Consider the following 20770-nt stretch of genomic DNA (forward strand, 5'->3'; position numbering starts at 1 on the left):
TAATCATGATTAGAATTCAACAAACTTTTGTGCAGCTGGCCCTTGAAACGATTTATTCATTGATATCAATGGTCTCTGATAATTTTGGATTTTTCTCCTTTTCATTTTCACCGATGAGAATTGATATTGCCTAACCACTCATAGAGAGTGTATTACACTCTACACTTTCTGATTACAACTGAAACCATTGGAATGATGACCATTAGAATTGAAACCATTAGTTTTGGTTGAAGTCCTTTTGAAATCACAAATCTATAGTAGTCTCATATTGTTCTATTGTATGATGTTCAATATAATAGTAATCTGTTAATCTACATAAACTTAGATGAACGAGTCAGCAACTAGTTGACTTTCATTCAAAATCAGTTTTGCTACGTTAACGGCAAATCTGTCCATTGAACAATCTCGTCAGTCACAGTCACGTTTCAAGCTACAAACTCGAAATGACAACGGTGTGGAGGTAGGTTGGGGAAGCTTTGAGTGGGTGTGGAATTTGGTGGATTTCTGGGGGATTCTGGGTAGATGTGGGGGGAGGGAACGTCCCACTCCCCCAAATATTGTTTTAACCCTCCTACGATGTTGTCATCCACACTCAAATCAAATTTGCTGCCTGAGGTGGATAGTTTGTGGACTGTTGTTGTGATTTCATGCGAGAGTTATTCCAAGTTGAAAATAGATTTTGAGCTCTGGCGAAACGTTTCAACGTTATGTGGTCAAGTACATATGGTATGTTGTACTGTATCTCTGTTCTCTCATATCACTTAAACTCTTAACTTATTCTCATTCTTTCTCTCCCACGCTCACTTTATCCACATTTCTTTCCATTGTCTCTCTCTCTCTACACCCTTTATTTTTATATCCTTTGTTACGTTACAATCTTATGAGTTGGCTAATGTTTACATATTTCATATATGTAATGTCATATATGTGACATATCTCATATATGAACATCCCAATATCATCAACTGACCGCCAAGCTGAACTAAGTCATAATAAATTGAAAATGAAGAAGATGAAGTGACAATTCTTTCAGTGTTTATGTAATAATAAATTTTAATAGTTAGTTGAAAAATAAACTTGATAAGAAAACATCTCAAAAGAGTCTCATTGCACCTTGTTTTCTCACGTGTTTCCACTCTATTCATATTTTCCATTTACTGTTTCTCATTCTACTTCTCTTCTTCTCACATGTCCATGTTTCCCTATACCTTACATCCATGAGTTTGTGGCATGCGTTTTTGTCTCTATGTCACTAAGCGTGATGTCACATCAAGCCGAATATAACGAACAAAATGATCGCTCCGACCGAGTGGTAAGGCTTTAGCATTGGGATAGGTGAAACCATGTCACACCAGACGCATCCCTACATTTTGTAAATGAATTTTTTGGTCCAAATGTGTCAGAAATAAAAACTACTACTGTCGTCTCCGGCCTTGTTTGAAATTATGCCACTTTACACTTGTGATATTTCTCCAGGTTTCCTCCTTTGTCTCTTTTTTTCACCATTCTTGAAGCTCGAGTCAAAGTTGTTCTCTTCCTCTCTTAACGAATTAGGTACTAAACATTGTACGTGTGCACTATTTTTGCTTAGCCCACATTTCATTCAATTTTTATCACTAACCTCTTCAAACGTTTATTCGTGAATCAATTCTATAATCACATTGTATTTCATACTATTTAACTGAAATAATTCCATTATGATAATTATTATTTCGGTAGAAAAGACCTACAGTAATTATCGATGTTCTCTCTCCCTCTGGCATTTCATGGCTATGGAATGAACAGTGTGAAGTTTTTCAAACTGTATAGAATCTGAGTGATACATAAAATTATTAAACCTAATTTATTTTCATAGACACTTAACAGTTTCCTGATTGAATAAACTAGTGTTCTCCTTAATGTTTGATTAATAACAATAATTATTATTGAGAATGGCAAAAAATGCAAAAACTAGTCGCTATTCCGGAAAACCTATAGGAGGTAGTATTGAATATTATTTGTTCCTGGTTTATGATTAGGTTCAAAGTACCTCTTGTCTGAAACCTCCTGTCTCACCTTCATAGAGGGTTACAGTAGGTGGAAAAATAGATCTGGGATACAGAATATAGTAAGAGATAAGAGGTTAAGTATTGACGTATAGACCATTTGAAATCCATACAGTCATGTTTTATTTTATTGCCAGCTAACTGCATAATTCAGATGATGCCATATTCGAATTGAAATATGAACCACTCCATCCGTTCGATGTTTCATGACACTTATCAATTAGCATCAGGAAAGAGATATTATTGATTTTAATTTTCTACTCAAATTGGGTGGAAATCACTATCATTTGAAGATAAATGACTATCGAAAAGAGTACTTTTGAATATACTGTAACACTGATGTATGCGAAATAGGAATAGATGTTGAAAATAGTGTGATTCAAACTTTTACAATAACATCGATATATTATATTTTCAGCATTACATTCAATATAAGTTGATGGGTATCCAATAAATGATAAGGCATCGACAGAGTAACTTATTCAAACAATTACAACAACAGGAATAACGCACAATAAAACGTGATTTATCAACTCTGAAATATCTTACTAGAATAATTGAATTGAGCAAAAAATTTCATTGTGTACATAACATAATTATATAGCCTATAATAGTATATACAAGTTGATTACGTACCCATTGAGTAAGCTTAGTGCACTAAAATTGTTTTATCAATAGAAGTTATAGTTGAAAGTAATAACATATCAAATATCAAAAATTCAAACATTGACAACATTTTGTAGTTATATTATTCATCAATTATCTTTATAATCTATTATCTAAGCTTGACTGATGATTGGAAAACATAATGCATTTTTACATCATTCAAAATTTCAAAAACAATATATAATATTATATTATTTGTAACAAAACATTCTTATTTTTGTAGCTTAAACAAATATTGCCCTATGTACACTGCCCTATAGATATGACCTCCCAACAGAATCTGCCAGTCACAAAATAATCTCAAGACTGAATAAAGGTATTAAAGATATAACTAAAATAACGATAGCCTAATTATACAATTGTACATTATTACTAGATTACAGTAATTTTCTATTGTATAAAATAAGAAAACATTTCTTAGATTTGATTTAATATTTACATGGAATTCTATTGAATAGGGAAACGCTTGGTATAAAACATGTTAGAGTTTCACATCCTGATAATCGAGTGTTCATTCAACGGAATTTCTCCATGAGTGTTGAAAGTCCACTTGAGGTTCCATATAACTCATTCCAAATGGATGGGAAAATAGAAAATTGTCAAGGAATGTATAAAGTATTTATTATTTTTGACTTATCAATTATGAAGAAGTATTATAATATCAATTTTCATAAAAGTAAATTAATTCTAGTTATTAGGTGTGGAGGGTGGAAGTTATACTCCAGTAAATTAATCAAAGAATAGACAACAATCAAGTCTACCAGTGGAAAAATACAAAAGTACAACAGCACTTCCAAATGAACATTCAACGTTTTTCATAAGAAATTTTGTCACAATCTCTTATTCAATTTTCAATAAGAACATACATTAGTCACAAGAACTACACTTCCAAAATTACTAAAAAATAGGTAGGCCTCATTGGAATATCATCTACAATAGATAAGACATGGATTGACCACTTAGCTTGGCAATATTATTGTTTAATGGAGAGACTTTCTACGCTCTTCCTTTACAAATTTTACATACAACTGCAGTACAACTCGATTTACTTAAAGTTGAAGTTCAAAATAGTTCATTGAATAAGTTCAACCAACTTTATACTTGTATTGAGTATGTGTATAATACTTTCAAGTCACGAAAGATCATAATTCACCAATATACTCCATTTCTCATCGATAGTGATTGAATTCATAGAAGCTACATTTGCGTTTGTGAATTACCACTTTAATAGTGTCACTTCTGGTTTATTTTATCAATTTTTCCATTTTCATCCATTGAAAAACAAAAATCATTATATTTCACAAAACTATGATTGGAAAAGGACGACAGGCATAGCCCAAAACTGTCTTTCTCCCAAATTTTGATGAATAAACGTTTAGAAAAAATAATAAGAACAAATTCGAATCTACTCTCATGAATATTCCTTGAGAAGTCTTTGAGTTTCAAGAGAATTGCTTACTTAATTCAGTGATAACAATGTTGTCACCAATATTTCTTATAGGTTTTTCCAAGATCTCTATTATTCATTGTCTCCTTATATAAATAGAACAACTTTTTATACATTACTAGAGCTTGGGTCTGTTATGTGAAACATGAAAAACTGGACTGAAAGGAAAACTGAACTAATCTTGCTCCCCAACAACAATATTGTTACTCTTGACTTGTCACTTGTTCTTGATAACATGTCACTTGTAATCGAATAGACTTAAAACGTTGTCAAAAATCCACTCAAATTAAATAAAAATTAATATTTTACAGGAGCATTCTTTCGTGTGTGCTCACAAGAATGCTCCTGTAAAATATTAATTTTTATTTAATTTAAGTGGATTTTTGACAACGTTTCAAGTCTATTCAATTACGGAAAAGTTCCACAACATCAACATTCACGCTATGTCACTTGTACTTGATCACTTGTCACTAACAGCGCACAAGTCTGACTACATTGCAGTCGGTAAGCTAAAAATAAAATAATCTTGTCCATCAATACTTGCTACTCTTGACTTGTCCTTGATCACTTTTCATAGGTTGTTGCTTCACTTGTCACTAACAAGAAACGAAACTCATATAGTCCTTTAACACTTGTTACTTGTCCTTGAACACTTGTCATAGGTTGTTGCCTCACTTGTCACTAACAAGAAACGAAACTCATCTTGTCCTTCAACACTTGTTACTTGTCCTTGATCACTTGTCACTAACAGGCATAACAGCGCACCAGTCCGACCTCGTCGCAGTTCATGCACTTAAGTGCGACCAGCTCGGTCGTGAAGTGATTGCGGTGGACTGACTTCTTGCTACCGTTGCAGACTCCGCACGGCAGCAGACGGTAGCCTCCGCATACTTGGCATGTCATACAAGCGTCTGCACTCTGTCAACAACAACGAAAATACATTAATCATCGACAAAAGCAAGAAAAATGTCAAGAATAATTCGGGCAACCATTATAAAAATTGAGAACAAATAATACAGGGCTGAAAATTAAGGATTTCCCAACTTTGACAGCTGATTGCAGCCACATAGTTGGAGCTAAGAAATTCATAGGTTATGGATCAAACAAAAATCTATAACAATGTTGGGACAATGATGGAAAGGGAATGGAATCGAGCTGCCCATATAGTTATGGAATCGGGCTGACCATGCATTTGGAACGAGGGACGAAAGATGAACGAAAGGAATATTGGACTGTTACCCACCAAATAGGAAAACAAGCAGATAAGAATTAACCACAGATGGGTTAAAACATACTTGAGTCTATGAGTATTTGATAATAAAGGTCTTCGGAAACCTCATAATATTATAATTAGTAATCATAACCTTATACTATTAGTAATGTGTAATATTGGGAGGGAATAAATAAATAAATAGGGTTATTAACTCAGTTAATAATAGGGAGTAAATAAATAAATACTTATTATAAGTAAATAAGAATCTTCCAGCAGTATTTATTTATTTACTTCATATCACTTGTCTGAGTTTTTATTAACTGAGTTAATAATAACTCAGTTACTTAATTAAGTGCATATAATAGTTTCTATGTAATTTACATGTTTCCCTACTACTGCTTTTCATGATAAGGCTGGTTCAGCTGCTTCTAATTCTATCTTGATTTTCTTTATTAATATTGACTATCTTTGAATGCTTCAAATTTTTGTTGGCCTATGATTGCATATGCATATATATATATATATATATATATAATATATATATATATTATATATATATATAAATAAATGAAGAATCTCCACAAATTTCTGTGTGTTGTGGAACAACTTGGCGGAGAGTATAGAGAAAGGAAGGAATGTGAGAGGATAAAAAACGTCTTCAAACAATTCTGGCACCACAAGGAATGTAATATGAATGAAGAAGGAACAGAGGATACTCAGTTGATCTTGAATAGGTTACCCCAGAAGGTGCTGGATTGCAAAGATTGAAAATAATTAGAATTTGTATTTATCATGTGAACAGTTTTTAAATTCGTGAAATGAAAGTGTTATTTATTTATTTGAAGCTGAAATTGTCAAATTGTTTCTCATCCATAAATACGTGTTGACATGTCAAACATGCCAGTTATAGCGTTCAAGAACAAGTAAAAATTGTGAAATTGTTTTTCAAAATAATAATTGTTTTGTGCAAGCAATTTTTTAGAACCTAGCCCATTTTACCGACGCAATAATCGTCATAACGAGAGGACTAATCGAAATAAAATGTGATGAGCAAATTTGAGGAAATTGCTCAGTGAACGTTCGAGTAACATCTTTATCACAAATCATCAATAGATCTGACAAGAATATTGTTGCTGCTCATGGGAATGTGCAGGAGAATCAGCGGTAATCGCAGCAATCATTCATTCTTTATTCAATCATTCATACAATAAGTACGTTATCAGAATGATAGGGAGAGGAAAAATAAGCTAGCCTTGTGCTATTCCTCTCCAAAATTTAGATAACACATGGGCCAAATTTAAATAACAATCAAATAACTAGGCCACTTTGAATTCAACTTGGCAAATAAAACCAATGATTATCGAACTCTTGTGTCCTAATTGATTGATATGAATGTGAGCAATATACATTTACTATTGACAAATTATTCATATTCATATTGGCTATAATTATTCCATTGGTCGCGCTCCGAAACAATTTGATATAGGTTTTTCCGGACTCAGATGACTTCTGACAAACTCTACAAAACTCAATATGATATAATATAATATAATATAATATAATATAATATATATATATATATATAATATAATATATATATATATATATATAATATAATATTATAATATATAATAATTATAATACATATAATAGCTTGGTATTGAACTACAGCAGATTCAAAAGGATTCAGGAAGTATAGTATTCTCGAATGGCTAATGATATCAAAATTTTGTTTGTTGCGATCCGATATTTGACACCTGCAATATTTCCAAACAAACGATTTCAAGAGTTTTCCAGAAACAATATTCGAAGAGTTGTATTTCTTTTCCAAATGAGCTGACGACTCGTGTCTCGAGTCTCAAACAGTCGTTCCAATAGAAACAATATATATTCTGATTGATTGATTCGACCTTTGTCGAGTTCGCGAAGTGTGGGAAGAGAGTGAGTGAGAATGAGGAAGAGAGACAGAGTGTGAATGGGATAGAGATACAGAGAATTTTCGGAGAAGAGAATCTGAGAAAACCGACTTAGTTTGCAAGCGACAAAGTGACACGCAGTAAGTAAAGGCAAAGGTCGTTGATACCAAACAAACCCCTTTTGCTCCTCATTCTCCTCTTCCTTCTAATACTATTTGTCTTCTTACTTCTCCTCCTCCTCCTCACTCACTCACTTAGGTTCATCCCCATACTCTTCCTCCTTCACACCCTCCTCCACTCCCTTCTCTACCCCTCCACCAAACAAACCCCTTTTGCTCCTCATTCTCCTCTTCCTTCTAATACTATTTGTCTTCTTACTTCTCCTCCTCCTCCTCACTCACTCACTTAGGTTCATCCCCATACTCTTCCTCCTTCACACCCTCCTCCACTCCCTTCTCTACCCCTCCACCAAACAAACCCCTTTTGCTCCTCATTCTCCTCTTCCTTCTAATACTATTTGTCTTCTTACTTCTCCTCCTCCTCCTCACTCACTCACTTAGGTTCATCCCCATACTCTTCCTCCTTCACACCCTCCTCCACTCCCTTCTCCTAATACACCTCTTCATATTATTTACCTCCTCATCCATCTTCCTCCTCCTCCCTCTCCTCACTCTCCTCCCTCTCCTCATTCTCCTCCTTTTCCTCCTCCTCCCCCTTCTTCTCCTTCTTCTCCTTCTCCTCCTTCTTCTCCTTCTTCTCCTTCTTCTCCTTCTTCTCCTTCTTCTCCTTCTTCTCCTTCTTCTCCTTCTTCTCCTTCTTCTCCTTCTTCTCCTTCTTCTCCTTCTTCTCCTTCTTCTCCTTCTTCTCCTTCTTCTCCTTCTTCTCCTTCTTCTCCTTCTTCTCCTTCTTCTCCTTCCTCTCCTTCTTCTCCTTTTCCTCCATCTCCTCCTTCTCCTCCTGCTCCTCCTTCTCCTTCTCCTGATTCTCTTCATTCTCTTCCTTTTTTCCTTCTCCTAGCTTTCCACCTTCTCCAACTGTTTTTCCTTTTCCTCCTTCTCCTCCCTCTCCACCTTCTCCTACTTTTTCTTCTTCTCCTCCTTCTCCTTCTTCTTCTCCTTCTTTTTCTCCTTCTTCTTCTCCTTCTTCTCCTTATCCTCCTTCTACTCCCCCTCTTCCTTCTCCTCCTTCACCTCCTTCTCATCCTCCTCCTACTCCTCCTTCTCAACTCCCACTTCCTTCTCCTTCTTTTCCTCCCTTCACTCCCTCTCCTTCTTCTTCACGCTTACCTTCTGTTTCTTCACTACATATCCTTCTCCTCGAGGAGGAGTCTCCTTCTCTCCCTTATTCTTCTCGCTTCTCCTCCTTCCCATAATTTTTCTTCTTGTACTCCTTTTTATCCATCTCCTACCAATATTTCCTCTCCACCCCCCTATCAATCACTCCATCAACACTTCCTCCTTCAAATTATCGTCTTTCATAGATCAATTTTCACTCTTATGCTCACTACATTCTCCACTATCAGTTATCATGTGCGATTGAGCATTAATTAGTTAATCATCATGTTGTATTGATCATGATTTTTCGAAGAAAATGGAAACTTGCTTTATTCAGGACTGGAAGTATTCATGATCATTCTCATTATTCCTTCTCTCCAGTATCACTCCCAAGTAGACACAGTTTCCAAGAGACTAATATAATAATGTCCTAGCAATTGAAGCTTGTTTTTGAACTTTAACATTAAATGAGTGAGTAGGTACTTGAGATAATGTTGCCTGTTATAATATTATTGTCACTTATGTTTCAATAATTCAGCAATCAATTCGTCATGGAATCTTCATTTACAGAGTGGGTGAAAAGTCCGAGAACAGCTAATTAATATCTCATACACAAAGGTAATTTGAAGGTGGGTGTGATCGGGGATCCTACTCAAATTGAAAATACCACTTCACTATGACTTTTAAAAATCTGGTCCGCCATCTTGGATCCACCATTTTGAATACAACTTTATTTTTTCAAATAGGAAGATTGTCATACAATACATGATTTCGATTCGGAATTTCAAGAAAAAATGAATGGCGAAAACCGTATATCAATAGCTCAACCCGTTTCGAAGATATTCACATTATTAATCAATATCATGCAAATCAGAAATTAAAATGAATGGTATTGATAATAATGGGAATAAATATCTTCCAAACGGTTTGAGATACTTATCGATGTGCGGTTCTTGCCATTCATTTTGTCTTGAAATTCCGTATTGAAATCATGTATCGGATGACTACCTTCCTATTTAAAAAAAAGTATTCAAAATGGCAGATCCAAGATGGCGGAATAGATTTTTAAAGTCATAGTAAAGTAGTATTTTCAATTTGAGTAGGATCCCCAATCATACTCACCGTGAAATTACCTTTGTGTATGACATATTAATTGGCCGTTCTTGGACTTTTTGCCCACTCTGTATATAATTCGCTCTCATTCTCCTAGCACACTACTTTGCACTCACTACTCATGATTACCATTTTATTTCACTACTCACGATTACTACTACTGCTGAAATCACATTTTATCAGCAGTATCAGACTCAGTGATCGATACAGTGAAACTAGCCCGGCCGAGCTAGTATGAATAGACCCATTAGAGTTTATGTGGATAATATTCTCACTACACCGGATAGTTCCATTGATTTATGTGGCAACCCTCCTCAACTTCTATCCGTACATGAAATTTTACACTTCATGTTCGACGAGTCATAAACCAACGGCAAACGCAATAAACTGCGGATGTTATTGGCACTATTAACAATTTTGCGCGTCCCGCTACTAATGGATGGTTTGGCATTGGACCGTTTAGTGATTCAACAGGTGGTTGGTGAGGTTGGCTGTATGACATACATTGTATACGCGAAGAGTCAGTCGGTCGTTATGGCAAATAGCCTGGCAACCCGGCGTCAACAGGTAATAATCAACAGGTTACCAACTGTGGATTTCAGCCCTGTTGTAGTACCGTTTATCAAATTTGGAAATGTTTTTTGCAGAATAACGATGTTATATTGCATGGACTCCAAACCAGCATGAAAATCGAGGTAGGCCAAGGAAAATATTTTATTTTTATCTATTCATTAGTGTTTGGGAAAACACTGTAATCATAATAATTATAATTATGACATTGGAGGAAAAACTAGGCTGAGCCTGTACTATTTCTCTCCAAAATTTTTGATTGAATGTTAATGTTGTCCAGAGGTCAAGGTTATAAAATCACACACTGCTTCGTCACTTGATTTTCGGTCCAGGAATTATGATTTGATAATTTTGAAGGTTGACGTAATACTTTATATATGAATCACAGAATATATATATATATAAATTTAATACATATGGATGGTAATGTTCGAAAAGAGATGAAATGTAGAGGTTTGCGAGAGAATGACTAGAGAGATAAGGAGCGATGACGGAGGGGATGCGAGAAGCGACTCTAAGGCTGGCTTCACGCTGTTGATTTTTTCGTCGGCCGATAGTTCCCAAAAAGATGGAACATGCGCTTTTTAAATGTGAGTCTTCAGACTGTCAACGGTAATAGGAAAATCTTGCCAGAAAATAAAACCTGTCCTATTTTCAGAAGAGAGCGATAGTAATGGCGCATATGCTTCTGCATACAATGCATAAAAATCTTCAAACGATAATTTTGAGATTTTTTTCTGGAATATTATAATATCACTCGACTCACTGAGTCCTTAGAAGTTTGAGTTTTGTTTCTGCGACCAAAAATAATAACATTTTTCGTAAAAAAATCGTAAAGTTACTGGTTTCAAGAATCAACAATGTGAAGACCCAAAGTGATTTCTCCTATTTCACGGTTATTAACAAATCATTCCGGTTCGTTGTGGACGACTATTTTTTAACCAGTCTGTCCGCACCCTAAGTTGCAAAAACTGTCGAAAAAAAGACACATTCGAAAGTAGTGTAGAACTGGAAAATGTTTTCAGCGCGTACTAACAGAAAGTATCGATTGTTTGGCTATTAAATAATATAAAATTGAGGAACGTTTTCTACAAGAAAAACTAGGATGTAACGATGTTATATTGCACATACACATTGAAAAGTGTAGAATCGTATATGGACTGAGGAATTTCCCCAGCCATAACAGCTATATAGTACTGTATTGTGGAATTGTTCTTAAGTTTTATGTAGAATGGAACTCAAGTACATTTAGCGGTTATTTTTCGAATCAAAGTAATATAAAGTACTCGGCACAGATACCTCTAAATTCGACTGTTATGTTTATTTTTATAAATTCATGTTATTTCCGTAAATTAAATGAAACTGGCGTGATGAGTGATCTTATTTTCTATTTTTAGGGCATCAGCTAATGATTTTAAAAGCTTTCAAGGGAAGGATTTCATAGGAAAGGGTGAAAACTGGTAGTCTAATGAAGAGAAAAAGAGAGTAATAGGGTCGGAGAAAGAGAAAGAGAGCTTAGGTGAGGATTAGTGTGTGAGTGAGAGAAAGCAAGCTTGAGTGTGAGAAGAGTGGGTGAGAAAAGTTGAAAAGTGAGTGTTGAGGCGCAAATTTCACGTGATCATTAATCATATTTTTTCCGTTGACCCTGCCCTTGAAACAAAGTATTATTTTTAACAGCTCGTCAGCAGGTGATTTATAGCGGCGTAGAGAATTCTCACAATTCGACAAATCTCGAAAATCCTCCGCTTTTTCACGATGCCCCTTTTAAAATATATCGACAGCTTGATTTATACTGCTCTTTATCTGTTTGACTTCCTACAAGGGATAAAATAAAATATAAACAAACCTTTTGTACACAAATATTCATCGTGTTTACGTCTGTTCGAAACAAATAAACATTTTCCTTTCGAATTCTCTCATCACCAATAACAAAACATTAGATATCACTAAATATGGTGCGCTTATCATTGCACATACTGTTATCATGAAATGTAAGATTGTGCTATTTTCATGATTATTATAAAGTCACTTAATCCTAGTAACGAAATGAATTATACTGCACTGTATTAAGTATAGTTTTCCCGTTATTCAAATCTATCAATTATATTCAAATTGTTAATAAGTGGTCTTGTCAACCCATCGAATACCTTTTCTTAGTGACGTGAAATACGATAAGAATTGAAAAGTAATTGGTTTCAAGTACTTCTGATGAGTTCATTCCTGGTTTCTGGTTACCCTAATCATGACTCCTGAAATTAATTATCACACGGTTATTGCACGGTTCATTTATTTTTCCAATCATGGAATAGTAGAGACCATGATATTTGATATTTAAAGCATCCAGTGACCTCCTATTAAAGGGGTATAAGGACTTGTCATGTCAATTTAAAGTTGAGTCATTTTACTTCTTATTGATAAAAGCATTGGAGGATGAGTGATAGCCGGTAAAATGCTCATGATAGCGGTAGGTAGAATTATAGAGAGAATATAGGCTAGTACTATCATCTCTATCAGGTAGAGTCTCTTATCTCTAATTCTTGTAGCCTGACATGTTCATGTGAATGTTTATAAATGAGTTTAGCCATGGCCATCTCTAATATATTAGAGGTGTCTATGGTTTAACCCCAGTAAGTTACAATCGTTTTCATTGGATCCACTCATTACCTTCTAATACTGGTAATTATGCATTTTCAAAATGGTTTATTAGTATGTTACCTCTTCTATATTGTCATTGAAATAACCCAATTCCAGTGTATATATCAGTAAATGGAAAATGGGTCACTCAATGTGTAGTTTATAGTGAAAGTTCAGGAATTTGGGGTCATAAATAGCATAGCCACCCTTAATATAGGTAGAGGTTGGTATGTCAATAGTGATAAATCAATGCTCCCGGGTAAACAACCGACTATAGTGGGATTCACTTCAAACTGTCAGCATTCCTTATGGATATAGTCAATTATTCCCATTCAACCAATGCTGACAGTATAGAATGAATACCACTACAGTGAAAACATCATCCGCATTTCCTTGAAAGCGAATAATGAAACGAAGAATTCACAAACTTTGACAATTATTTCTCCGTTGACCCAGTCCAAGAGCCACTCAATCAACTCTCTTATTCACTCTCTCTCACTCTATATCTATCTTTCTCTCACTCTCATTCTCCATCACGTTTCCTCTCTCACTCACTTTCTCTTTCTCTACTTACTTCTTCAACTGCTTCTTTATCAACTTCCACTGTGTTTTATTAACTTCGCAATCATAGAGAGACGATCTGGAAAGTTTCAATATTGCTGAATAAGAGCAAAGTTAGGGTTTTGTATGGAGAACTTTGCCTGAAGTTTTCTCGTAGAATGATTATCCACTTCTCGGAACCCGGAAAAAATTCATTATTATCAAATTACGGACATCCTGTTGATCACTACCATCTTTTCGGTTTTTTTATTGCATCTCTCAATATGATTCTCTCGACGTTTATTGGCCCCATTATTCACATCTATATTTTATTTGAGTGCCAATATCAGATATTTGCGGAAATCTCGCTATCTTTTCTCACATTCCACATGTTTCCATAAATCTGATTTTTCCATTATAAATTTGTGAATAGTTTATCCCAATTTACCTAGAATACATTATGTATTGCTTTATTCCTTATAGAGCTTCTATCTTTTAAGTTTCTATATTCTGAGGATTTTCATTTAAAGTGTGACTTTGTAACGTAAATTTTTCGTTGAGTACCTATAATATAGGCTCATATTATAAGCGGAATGATGGTCGATTTCATATGGATTCAGATTCAAATTGAAAAAAAAATTCAATGTTTATATATTACTCTGAATAAGCTGATTTTACGACTCACACTGGCGCACTAGGAATTTTCCTTTTGCCGGGCTTTTGCCTCACCTACTGTATTCATGCATGTGAGCATAAATGAAGTCTTCATTTAATAACACTATTATTTATAATATCATGAATGAAGATATCATTTCTTTATAATTTCCTTTTGAATAAATTAACATTTCCTTAATTTTTATGTATGTATCTTAGTTAAAGTGCAGTAGCATATACTTGTATTTGTTTTTTGTAAACATTTTCTGTATTTATTTGACAAATGAAATTCATTTATCCAAAAAAAATTTATTCCACACTCATAAATACATTTACAGAAACCGAATAGCATGACAAATGGAAAAATGTATTCCAAAATTAATTTTAGCTATTTTGGACTCCAATAACAACTACAAAAATATGAATTAAAACATAACAAAGTTGAAATAAAATATATATCTATTCAACACAGCATATAATAAAAAAATTCCAAAATTGAATATCGTCAATTAGAAAATAATGTAGTCTACTGGATTTATCGTCAAATGTAAAATATGATAAATATAATAGTCCAATCAAACATACAAATGACATAATAATTATTCTCTCGATGATAACAGAGAGTACCTCTTTTATTTGAGAAAAAAGCATCAATTTGATGGTATCCAGAGTAGAAATGTGAGAGGGATAGAGAGTTGGGAGACAAGGAAAGTATGACAGAGGTAGGAGAAAACAGATGAATAGTGGCGAGTAAAGAGAATAAATTTGGGTGAGGAAGAGAGGAGAGAAAAAGGTTTTGAGAGAAAAAATAGAGAGAAAGAAAATAATAATTGAATAATTGTAATTATTATTCTCTCTCTCACAATTTTTTCTCTGAAAATTTTTTCTTCCCTCTCTTTTTCTCATCGATTTCATCTGTTTAGAGTGAGAGAGAGAGAAGAAAGAAGGCTTGAGAGTGAGAGAGAGTGAGGGTTTGAGTTTGAGGGAGTAAAGTGATATGTAACAAAGCGGATATCTCCGGGTAATTGATATAATCTCGCTTGCCGGGTGCCACTGTGGAAAACACTCTTGATCAGCGATCAGAAAAAAATAATTTGCCATCAATTTAACGGCTGATTGCACATGAAAGGAGCGACGCCGCCATGACACTACAATGTTTGCCAATATTCAGCGCGCAACTGATAAAAAAGTGTGGCGACAATAGCTGTTCAGTTGAGCTGCAGGCCTGCAGATGACCGTATGTATCGATTTCACTTCGGTTACGACAATGCGGGCTGAAATTGCGAGAGAGAGAGAAAGAGAGAGAGAAAGATAAAGAAAGATAGAAAGAGATAAAGAAAGGGGAGGAGGTGGTGGATCATATGGATTGGAGAGGTGAGAAAGAAAATAGAGGAAAATTGGGGAAATTGTCCAAAACAAAACTGATAATGGTTGATTCAAATATATGAATTGTTGTGATATTATTGAGAATGCATTTTTAATAAGGTAGCCGAAATTGCGAGATTAACGAGAAAAAGAGAGAATATAGTATATTGAATAAGAGATGAAATGCAGGAAGGAGAGAATGAAAAATAGTGATAAATTTGGGAAGAATGTTCAAAGAAGAACTAATTCTTTCAATTCAAAAATTCTTTATTGGTTCGTCAAAACAAAAAAAAATTACAAAAAAAACTAAACGTTCAGCAAAAAAAAAGAAATCAATCACCGGCAAGGAAAATCCTGTGCGCCGGAAAATCAAATTAACAAATTATCATCCAATCATATGGGTTAACTGGTTATGATAAAAATGAGCTAAAATTTATTGTAAGATTGAGGATATGGAAGATGGAATGAGATAGAGATTGGAGATGGGTGATAGAGATAATCAATTGTGGGAAATTGGGGTAGAGTGTTGAAATAAAAATAAATCAATCTTGATGAATTATTTAAATAGTCTGCATAAATCTACTGATTATTCCTTTGTATAACATATATAACATAATACACTACGGAAATACAATAAAATTATATGTGAGTTCATTTCGAACTTATGAAATAATTCAAATAAGAATAAGACCTTGAAGGTGAAAAGAAATGATAGAGGAACAAGTTATAAGTTGAACCTAATTATATGAGAACAAAAGTTTCTGATGAATTTCTTTTAAATATATCATGATGATATTGGCATCTCTCAATGTTTTCCAATGGAATGCTTAATCATCTTGCATGAATAGTTGGTAATCAAGGACTGATTCAAGTCACATTAAACAGATCTTCCATTCATAAATGAGAGTCAATTAGATTGAATATTGATATCAAATCCAGATCTCAACTTCCACTTGAAATTTCTTCACCCTTCGTAATTTCCAAAAGACTCAACAGCCCCCTCCCCCACAACTCATTCAGTTATACGGAATCTTTCAAAAACTGGAGAAACCACTCAAGTTAATTTGTCCCACATTTCCTAACTGGGTCAAACTCGAAAATCACAGTTAAAAACACGTGACTGTTAAATAATAACTCAACAGGTGTGTGCTCAGCCTCAAAATGTGTTGTCATAAATGGCAATAATAAGAATAACTGGTTCTCTAATAACAATTCTACCGGGTCCAGTTACTGAGTGGCTTATTATCTTTGCATTCCTATAGTAAAATTCCCTTTGATCTGTCAGTATTGAATGAATGAGAGCGTTGGTGTTTTATATGAGAAATGCTGACAAGAGAATCTCACATTAGAGTGTCCGTTACTTTTGAAACTACTTGGATGATTATTTGGGAATCCCATATGCATAAATAGGAGACATGAGGGAGATGAAGGATATATTTAAAAGAAGAAGAAGATGGAGAAGAACAATCCGGAAGAGGATCAGGAGGGAAAACCAAAGGAAGAATACGGAGAAGTATGAGTAATATTGGAAAAGATGGTGACGACGAATTCTCCTGTATCCTGTTCTAGAAGTGGAAAGAGAACTATGGAAGAGAGGCTCATGAGAAGTAGAAGGAGAAGAAGAAGGAGGAAAGAGATGAAAGGATGAGAGGGGAGAGAAAATGGGGAGCTTGAGAGGAGAAGAGGTGGAGAAGAGGAGGAGAGGAGAAATAGCGATTCAGAAAAAAATAAGGAGAAGCGAGGAACAAAGAAGGGCAAAGAGAAATATGTCAAGTGAGAAGCAACAATTTGAGGCCCGGTTGCACAACAGCCGGTTAAATTTTAACCGTGATTAATTTCACGAGAACCACCAGAGAAGGCGTTTTTGAAAAGACGGCTTCTCTGATTGGTTCTCGTGGAATAAATCACTGTAAAAATTTTACCGGCTGTTGTGCAACCGGCACTGAGAGAAGAATAATATCAATAAAAATAATATAATTAATGGAGAGAAGAATGAAATATGACTGAAAGAGAAGACTGAAAAGGAGGTGCTATATTAGAATCACAGGTGATGAAAGAAAAATCTATTAGATTGAATATCGAAAAAAAAACATTATTATTGGAAGACAAAAGAAACAGAATAATTCTTCAATTATTGAAGGGAGTCTTAGTGATGATGATATGAACTTGGAGGGGATGTGAAGCAAAGGATAAAGAAGATGAAGTTGAGAGAGAAAACTGCTGATTAAAGAACGGGGATGAGAAAATGGAGAGTTTATTAGGGATAAAATAATAATAGTAGAAGAGAAAAAGAGAATAGTACAGAGGGAGGGGACAGGTGAAGAGAAGTAGAACATATAAGCGGGAGGAGAATAATATTATATGAAATGGAGAAAGAAGAAGAAGGACAATACATGAGGAGAAACAAAATGAGAAGATCCATATTAGCATGCATGCTGTTCCAACATTAGCTAATTTCAGTTTACTGTATTTTGTCGTGTAGCGTACCATACTACTTGTGTTCATTCCAACATCAACATACTTCTTAGTAAGTGCCTATTGTGTTCAATATAATTATTTGTACTGTTCATATGTTATGAGTAGCGAGAAAGAACGGTAAGTCTAATAACATACTGACACAGTCTTCTTGCTTTGTTCACACTAACTCAATGTTCAAGATAATGTTGGAGATGTTATCAATAGCATAGAGTCGTTATTTGAAGCATAATATCACAAACAAGTGAGAGACGAAGTAGGTTGTAGTTCTAATGATAACAGAAAGCAGGTTAAGATACAAGGATAAACATGAAGAGAAGGATAGAAACGAAATTGAAGAATTTTTGTGCGGAAGGATGAAAGATAGGCTGATAATACAATATGGAAAGAATTATTTTTGTGATTCAGGTTTTTTGTAATATTATTCCAATAATTGAATGTACTATTCTATGATATGAGTAGCGAAGAAAAACGGATGTCAATATTATTTCTATTTATCAATTATGTAAATAAAAAATCTCACAAATTTACCTCATGTATGAGTCACATAGTCATATCACTCAAAATTTAATTGTATTCCATCGATTTTCATCCATGAATGGTATTAAAAACCATCTTGTTCAATGAATTTATTCATAATCTATCAATGATTGAATGATTAATTCTCATTCTGAAAGTTTGACATTGAATAGAATATAATATACCGTCGGCTAACTACAGTAATCATTTTGTAAAAGTGAGACAGTAGAATCTTAGAAAACGTCATTTGAAGCTATAAAAACAAGAAATCTTCATGAAAACATTGTGCATCAATGTCTTCTGACTATACTGAATTTTTGTAAGAGAACAAAACAACTTTGCAATTAGAACCAGAGAGTATAGGATGTAATGCATACATTCTTTACACTCTACACATTCTTTACATCCTCTACATTATATACACTCCACCTCTACATTACATTCTATAGGCTACTCTCTGATTAGAACTAGTCTCTAGATCAAAACTAGCCATAATTTATCAATATTCATATAAACCTGTGTCTGCTCATTTTGTTCTGTAAAGAACTGAAATCAGACGAAATTAGTAGATACCGTTATTTCAACAATACACAATATCATTTCGCTTATTTGATTCCATAAAAACAATCCATGAAGTGATAAATAATATCCTGCATAATTTTTGATGAACGGGAAATCTTCCATTTTAACAGAACACGAACTTTTGAGCATGCACAAAAATGAGCAATCATTATTTATTTCTTGGAATGCATTTGCATAGATGCAATTGACATACAATCTGTGACCTGGGGATATTTGCACTCAACAGTGGGTTTTCCACTGACAGGGTTTCACCCTTACCCCCTCGTTTACACCAAAGACCAACACTACGCTCCCCCCCCCCCACCATTAACACAACAGGAATTACATTATTGCTTTGATATTGAGGGCAACCGGACTGATATTCACTTCAATCTGTCAGCATTGCTTAAATAGGAAAACATTGTTGTTATTCATAGGGAATACTGACAGTTATTGAGTGAATCTCACCAGAGTGATTGGGACACGCAGAATAATATTATGAAAGTGATTCCCAGAAATGAGACATGGATAGGTTTGTGTTGTGTATGCATCATTGCTTACTACTGGAACTGTGAGTTCGGGAGAGAGATGAGCATATAAAGAGAAAGAGGTGCTGAAGAGATAAGAGAGTCGTAGAAAGACTACGGGGGAGACAAATGAAAGACTAGGAGGAGGTTATTCTTCCCATTCATTAATTCTCATGTCATAATTTCATTTCACTTTGCTAGCTTTAACCTTGGTACTAGCTTTCATTTGTTTATTACTAACTCACAAAACGGAGATTTTGAAACCTACTATACCTACTACAAATATTGAATGTTTGTAGTTGAGAATAGTTCGTATTCTCTTTGAATTCTACATAGCGTATTATTCCTATTCAATTACATGTTCCCACTGTTGAAAAAATAATAATATTTATCAGGACGTTTCCATTTCCAATTATTACGTTCTGGGAATATATTTTTTTATCCACACAATCCTTTACACAGGAAAATATAATACAAATCCTTCTCCTCAATCTATCAATATCGTGAATTTATTATTCGCTACTCATTCCTAGTTGAGCATGTGAATATTTATTATGCCTTCTCCAAAACTATACTATGATATAAATCGATATGTATTTGTATGTGTATATATTATCAATACATAAGTACATTCGTGATGAGAAATAATATTAGAAACTCTAGTATAAATATGGAATCGAATATGATATTTTGACAGTATATTTGCTTACGACTCTCACCTTGTATGGTTGGAGAATTTTCCTCAGCTCTCCGCTTTCATTGAGTCGTTCCACTGCCTCGGCATCCTGGGAAAAATAAGATTGAAATAAAATAAAAATAATAAAGTAATTTGGTTTTGACAATATCTAGCCTGGGTGGATGGTTATCACAATATCACCTTTGAATCTACAATAAAATCTCAAACAATGCATCATATAATAATAATTTAAAATAATAATTCAATATTTTTTCTAATGCGTTGAGAACAAGAAGAATGTATCTAAACGTACATAGCACTACTTGTTCCACTTGTATCGTGCTGAGATCAGTAAATAAGTAGTGAATAGCTCACAATCCTAGCTTGACTTTAGAAAATCTAAAACAGTAGGCTATCCCTTTCTCCATAGTACTTGCATTTCATTTCAAAGCATACGTCAATGATTTCACAATTTTTTTTATTTTTAATTCCAGATATATATCCTATTCCATCTGTAATATATAATTCTTCTCCAGTTCTATCTCTATTAATCAGAATATAGAATAGTTATATAT

At 34.2% G+C, this 20770-nt stretch overlaps 2 protein-coding genes across 4 annotated transcripts in view; one reads left to right on the top strand and one right to left on the bottom strand.

The window, feature by feature from the left end:
* The first annotated feature begins 478 nt into the window (after positions 1 to 478).
* LOC120353828 overlaps positions 479 to 20770 on the top strand; it is a 37749-nt gene continuing 17457 nt past the window's right edge. The window contains exons 1-2 of one of the 3 annotated variants that reach the window (XM_039438969.1): positions 479 to 726; positions 10322 to 10369. In XM_039438969.1, the coding sequence (XP_039294903.1) occupies positions 523 to 726; positions 10322 to 10369 (252 nt within the window). In that variant the 5' untranslated portion in view covers positions 479 to 522. Of the gene's footprint in view, positions 727 to 10321; positions 10370 to 17895; positions 17965 to 20770 lie in introns of those variants that run through there. The other 2 variants (XM_039438970.1, XR_005572635.1) reach the window with 2 other exon arrangements.
* Positions 4547 to 20770, bottom strand: part of LOC111056942 — a 117639-nt gene continuing 101415 nt past the window's right edge. The window contains exons 4-5 of the mRNA XM_039438961.1: positions 20239 to 20304; positions 4547 to 5076 (exon numbers count right to left, since the gene is read on the bottom strand). Coding sequence (XP_039294895.1) covers positions 4903 to 5076; positions 20239 to 20304 — 240 coding nt within the window. The 3' untranslated portion in view covers positions 4547 to 4902. The remainder of the gene's footprint in view (positions 5077 to 20238; positions 20305 to 20770) is intronic.

This window comes from Nilaparvata lugens, chromosome 12 (assembly GCF_014356525.2).
Source record: "Nilaparvata lugens isolate BPH chromosome 12, ASM1435652v1, whole genome shotgun sequence".
Classification (NCBI taxonomy): domain Eukaryota; kingdom Metazoa; phylum Arthropoda; class Insecta; order Hemiptera; family Delphacidae; genus Nilaparvata; species Nilaparvata lugens.